General features: G+C 53.9%; 1 protein-coding gene across 1 annotated transcript; it reads right to left on the bottom strand.

Annotated features, from left to right (window-relative positions):
• Positions 1–86: 86 nt before the first annotated feature.
• LOC114052107 (connector enhancer of kinase suppressor of ras 1-like) lies at positions 87–4211 on the bottom strand (the record flags this gene model as incomplete). The annotated part of the gene is made up of 9 exons (XM_027874589.1): positions 87–161; positions 521–693; positions 1265–1301; positions 1778–1920; positions 2858–2934; positions 3028–3089; positions 3170–3271; positions 3789–3857; positions 4079–4211. Coding segments are annotated over 9 exons (871 nt in total), but the record flags the coding sequence as incomplete, so codon positions are not given.
• Between the last annotated feature and the right edge of the window lie 157 nt (positions 4212–4368).

The following is a 4368-nucleotide window of genomic DNA, read 5'->3' as shown; positions in this document are numbered from 1 at the left end:
CCACTCTCCTCCCCCTACCCCAAATCTGATCCCATCTCTCCATCTCCTCTCCAAGTCTGACCCAAGCCTCCCACATGTCCCTCTCACTATTTCTTCTTCTGGTCTCGGCCACTCTCCAGGCTATAGTTGGAGACGTTGATCAGCCCTTCAGCCTTCTCATCCTGGGGGAAACAGATTTGGGGAAACTCTCAGACAGCTCAGGATTCTCCAGCACACATGAAGCTCCACTAAGGTAGAACTATCCCCCTAGGCATCCCCAGGTTTGGGACAGGGAGGGAGATGGCCGGGAAGGGTGGCCCTGGGGCCCAAGGAAGAGACAGAAGCACAGAAAAGAGATGGGCAGACAGGCAGAGGGATGAGCAGAGACAAGCAGGAGGACAGACAGAGAACAGCAAAGACCAGAAGAGGCATGCCTCCCAGGAAGATGGAAAAGGCCAGCCCATTGGCTGGGGCTGAACTATAGCAGACACTAGGATGCACCGAGGCCTGGCACCTCCGGTAGTAGCAGCACAGAGCTCACCTGGGGCTGGCGGTACCAGTAGAGGGTGTGACCCTTCAGCACCATCCAACATCGGCGCCAGCGGGGGCCCATGAAACCTCCAGGCACCTTCCGAAGCAGGAGCCACCCATCACAGTCAGGCCGGCCCAGCTCCCGGCATGACACCCGCCTTCGGCTCAGCCGAGTTGCCACCCCTGTGAGGGCCAAAGTTAGGAAAACCATCTTCTTTTCTCCTGGGCCCTTCCCTCCATCCTGTCCCAAATCCCACTTTCACAGGGGTACAAAGCGGGAGAGGAGCCCGGGATTAGAATCATGGGATTTGTAGAGCATTAGAACTGAAAGGGACATTTCATTGTTGTTCAGTCACGTCCAACACTTCGTGACCCCCTTTGAGGTTTTCTTGGCAAAGATACTGGAGTGGTTTGCCATTTCCTCCTCCAGCTCATCTTACTGATGAAGAAACTGAGGCAAACAGGGTTAAGTGACTTGCCCCAGGGTCACACAGCTATAAAGTGTCTGAGTCCGGATTTGAACTAAGATCTTCCTGACTCCTGGCCCGGTGCTCTATGCACTATGGTGCCACCTAGCTGCCCTTAGAGATCATCTAGTCCAACCTCCCTCATTTCTACAGAAGAGAGAGGACCTACCCAACAACACACAGCATCCCCCCCATCTTTATACTACACCCCCATGTCCGCCATTTAAAGGAAGGAGCATCCCTGGCATCCCCCCACCCAATCCCTAGTGTCTAGGAGGCTCGTGTACCTTTGGATTTCGACTTCTTCCTAGTGCAGGAAGGACTCTGAGGGCACAAGGATTGAAGAATATTAAGAGATGGAAGGGACCTTGAAGGTTATCTAGACCAACCCACACCCAAACAGCAATTCCTTCGTACAAATGATCATTCAGTCTCTGACTCAGGGTCTTTAGTGATGGGGGACCTTGACCCTCTGGAGAAACCCATCCCCCATCTGGAGACCTCTCAGCTTCAACACGTTTTTCTTCTATTGTGCACAAATCTTTTCCCCTGGCAGCTCCCACCCGATTGCCTTCTGGGGCCAAGCAGAATGCACCCTTGTCTATATGCTCGCCCTACAGATAGCTGGGGAAAGCTGCCATCTCCTCTATGTACTCCCCAGGCTGAACAGGCCCAATTCCTTCACCCAGCTGCTGTCCAGCCTCGTCTCTAGCCCCAGCTCCATCCTGGATACTTGGCTAGGGCTGGGGGAAAGGGGAAGGCCAGACCTGGGGGCTCCTCCCCCTCAGCTCCCAGCTTACCTTGTCCAGGGGCTCTGGGAATCCGTGATTCTCAGTTTCCTCTACGCCTGGCTGGGCTGTTGGGTGGGGATCTGCTACTCTGGGGGAGCTGGGTGCCCCATCAGAGCCTGAGATATTGCCACAGGCTAAAGGTGTGGTTGGGCCTAGGAAGACAGCAGCCTTCTCAAAACATGCTATGTTCTGGGCCCACAGAGAACCAGGCATGGAGAGATGCCTAGGAGGGGTCTGTGGTCTGGAGAACGAACAGTGGAACCCAGAAGTTCAGACATCCATGCTGATAACACTGCTCTTCTTATATGATGGGGTTGGCTGGGGCATCCTATCAATCTGTGGTATGTGCTGGGATTGGAGGTGTGTGACACAGGGCACATACTGAAGCACTAGCAATGGGATCAAAAAATGTTGAAGTTGGAAGAACTAGAAAGAGCCTTAGAATATGGAATGTCAGAGCTAGGAGACAACTTAGAACATAGAATGTGAAAGCTGGGAGAGCCCTTAGAACACAGAATGTCAGAGCTGGGAGGGCTCTTAGAACACAAATGTCAGAGCTGGGAGGGGCCTTAGAACACAGGCTGTCAGAGCTGTCAGAGCTGAGAGGGCCCTTAGAACACAGGATGTCAGAGCTGGGAGGGCCCTTAGAACACAAGATGTCAGAGCTGAGAGGGCCCTTAGAGACCCAAGAAGTCAGAGAGGGGAGGGGCCTTAGAACACAGGATGTCGGAATTGGGAGGGGCCTTAGAACATAAAATGTTAGAACACAGAATGCCAGAACCGGGTATGTTCTTGATGACTGAAACAGAATACCAGGTCATCTAGCCCATTAGAGGTCATCTAGCCCAAACCCCAGTGGTAGAAACTGGACCGTCATTTTTCTACTGAGGCCTAGAGAAGGGAAGGGACTTCTCTATGTTCATACAACTGGCCATAGTAGAGCCAGGATTAGAACCCGAGTCTAGAATCCTAATTCTATAATTCTATATTAGAACCCAAGTCTAAAATTCTAATTTTAGAATTCTAATCCCAGGATTAGAACCCAAGTCTAGAATTCCCAATCCCCTCATACTGCTTTCGCCTTCCTACCTGCCTCAGAAGACCTGGGGGATCTTGGGCCTGGGCTCTGGTCAAACATGAAGGCAGTAGCTTTTTCTTCTGAGGCTCTGTGGGGAACAGAGAATGCAGGGCCCCAATGGTCACTCTTCCCCATGTGCCATCCCCAACCCATGACATACTCTGCTGGTAGAGTCCATTACCCAGGAGGTGGGGAGGTCAAGCCTGGTGACTGGCTCCTTGAGCAGGAAATGTCCAAGGGGCTCTGAGGAATAAGTACAGAAAGTTGTGAGTGAGGGACAAGAGGATAGAGAGCAGGGATGGGGAAGGGGGAAAGGAACCCACCTGAGGCTCAGTCTTGGGCACAGGAACAGTCTTCAGCACCAGTCTGAGGAGGGTCGGGTCCTGGAGCAGCTGCCTGTCCAAGCTAGCCCGGGGCCAGCCCACCTCAAGGACCAAGGCAGGTAGGGCAGAGACTTAGGTCTGAGTGGAATGGGGGCAGGGGCTGCCCGTGAATTGCCCCCTCACCTCCATTCCTACCTCATTCCCCTGATATACAGGTGAGAAGCTCTGATCCGGCTGGACAAACCTGCTCCCCATCCTGTATTCTTCTTTCCTCAGTCTGAGTACCATAAAATGTGCTCTCCTCCAGGAAGCCTTCCCTCGTCAACCCCACCCAACTCATTAACTCTCTTCCCCAATTCTCCTCACCCATGTCTGATACCTAGGCTCCCCTACAATGTAGGCTTGTACCGTGTGTCCATCCCCTAGGTGTGCTCCCGCCATCTCTCCCCCGAGCCCAAGGACACCAAAAGGATGGGGAGTTTCCATATGGAAGAAGGTTCCCTCAACGGGGTGGGATCCTCATTTCCAGACCTGGGTCCCACCCTCAGCAGGCCCCCTTCTCTTCCAACAGGGCAACTGTCTAGACATGCCATCATTCCTTCCCTTCCAGGGGACTCACCACCACTCGCCCGTTGACCTGCACAATCTCGTCTCCAAGCAAGATCTGAGAACAGCTGTCAGCAGGAGACTGGAGAGCAAAGGGAGAGAGTAGGGGGCTGGGGGGGGCAGCGATGGAGCTCTCCCCCCACCTTGGAGCCTCAATCAGCCCGAGCAGTTGAAGTGCTCTGGAGAACAGGAGGAACTTGCAGACAGGGATTAGAGCGCTGCATTCCTCCCGGGGCGGGGGTGGGGGGGGTGGGGTGAGGATGGGGCAAAGCAGGGAACAGACAGGATGAGGAGGCCTCTCACCTCTGGGGCTGTTCCAGACACAAAGTGGTGGCAGCTGCTGGTGGTTAGGATTTCCAGGCCCTGGATACACAGACACACCCAGACACATACACCAAGCTTGGTGAGGATGGGGAAGTGGGAAGGACCAAGGTGCCTTCAGCCATAAGGGCTTACCCTGTATGAGTCAAGCACTGTGCTACAATACTAGGAATGCAGAGTAAGGCAAGAATACGCTCCCAAGGAGCTGTGAGGGAGGGCCCTAGATGTCAGGGCTGGGAGGGCTCTTAGAACACAGAGTGTCAGAGCTGGAA

Source organism: Vombatus ursinus, unplaced genomic scaffold, assembly GCF_900497805.2.
Source record: "Vombatus ursinus unplaced genomic scaffold, bare-nosed wombat genome assembly UNPS02003356.1, whole genome shotgun sequence".
Taxonomy (NCBI): Eukaryota; Metazoa; Chordata; class Mammalia; order Diprotodontia; family Vombatidae; genus Vombatus; species Vombatus ursinus.
The sequence above is the reverse complement of the archived record's forward strand: the minus strand, read 5'-3'. Positions and strand labels throughout refer to the sequence as shown.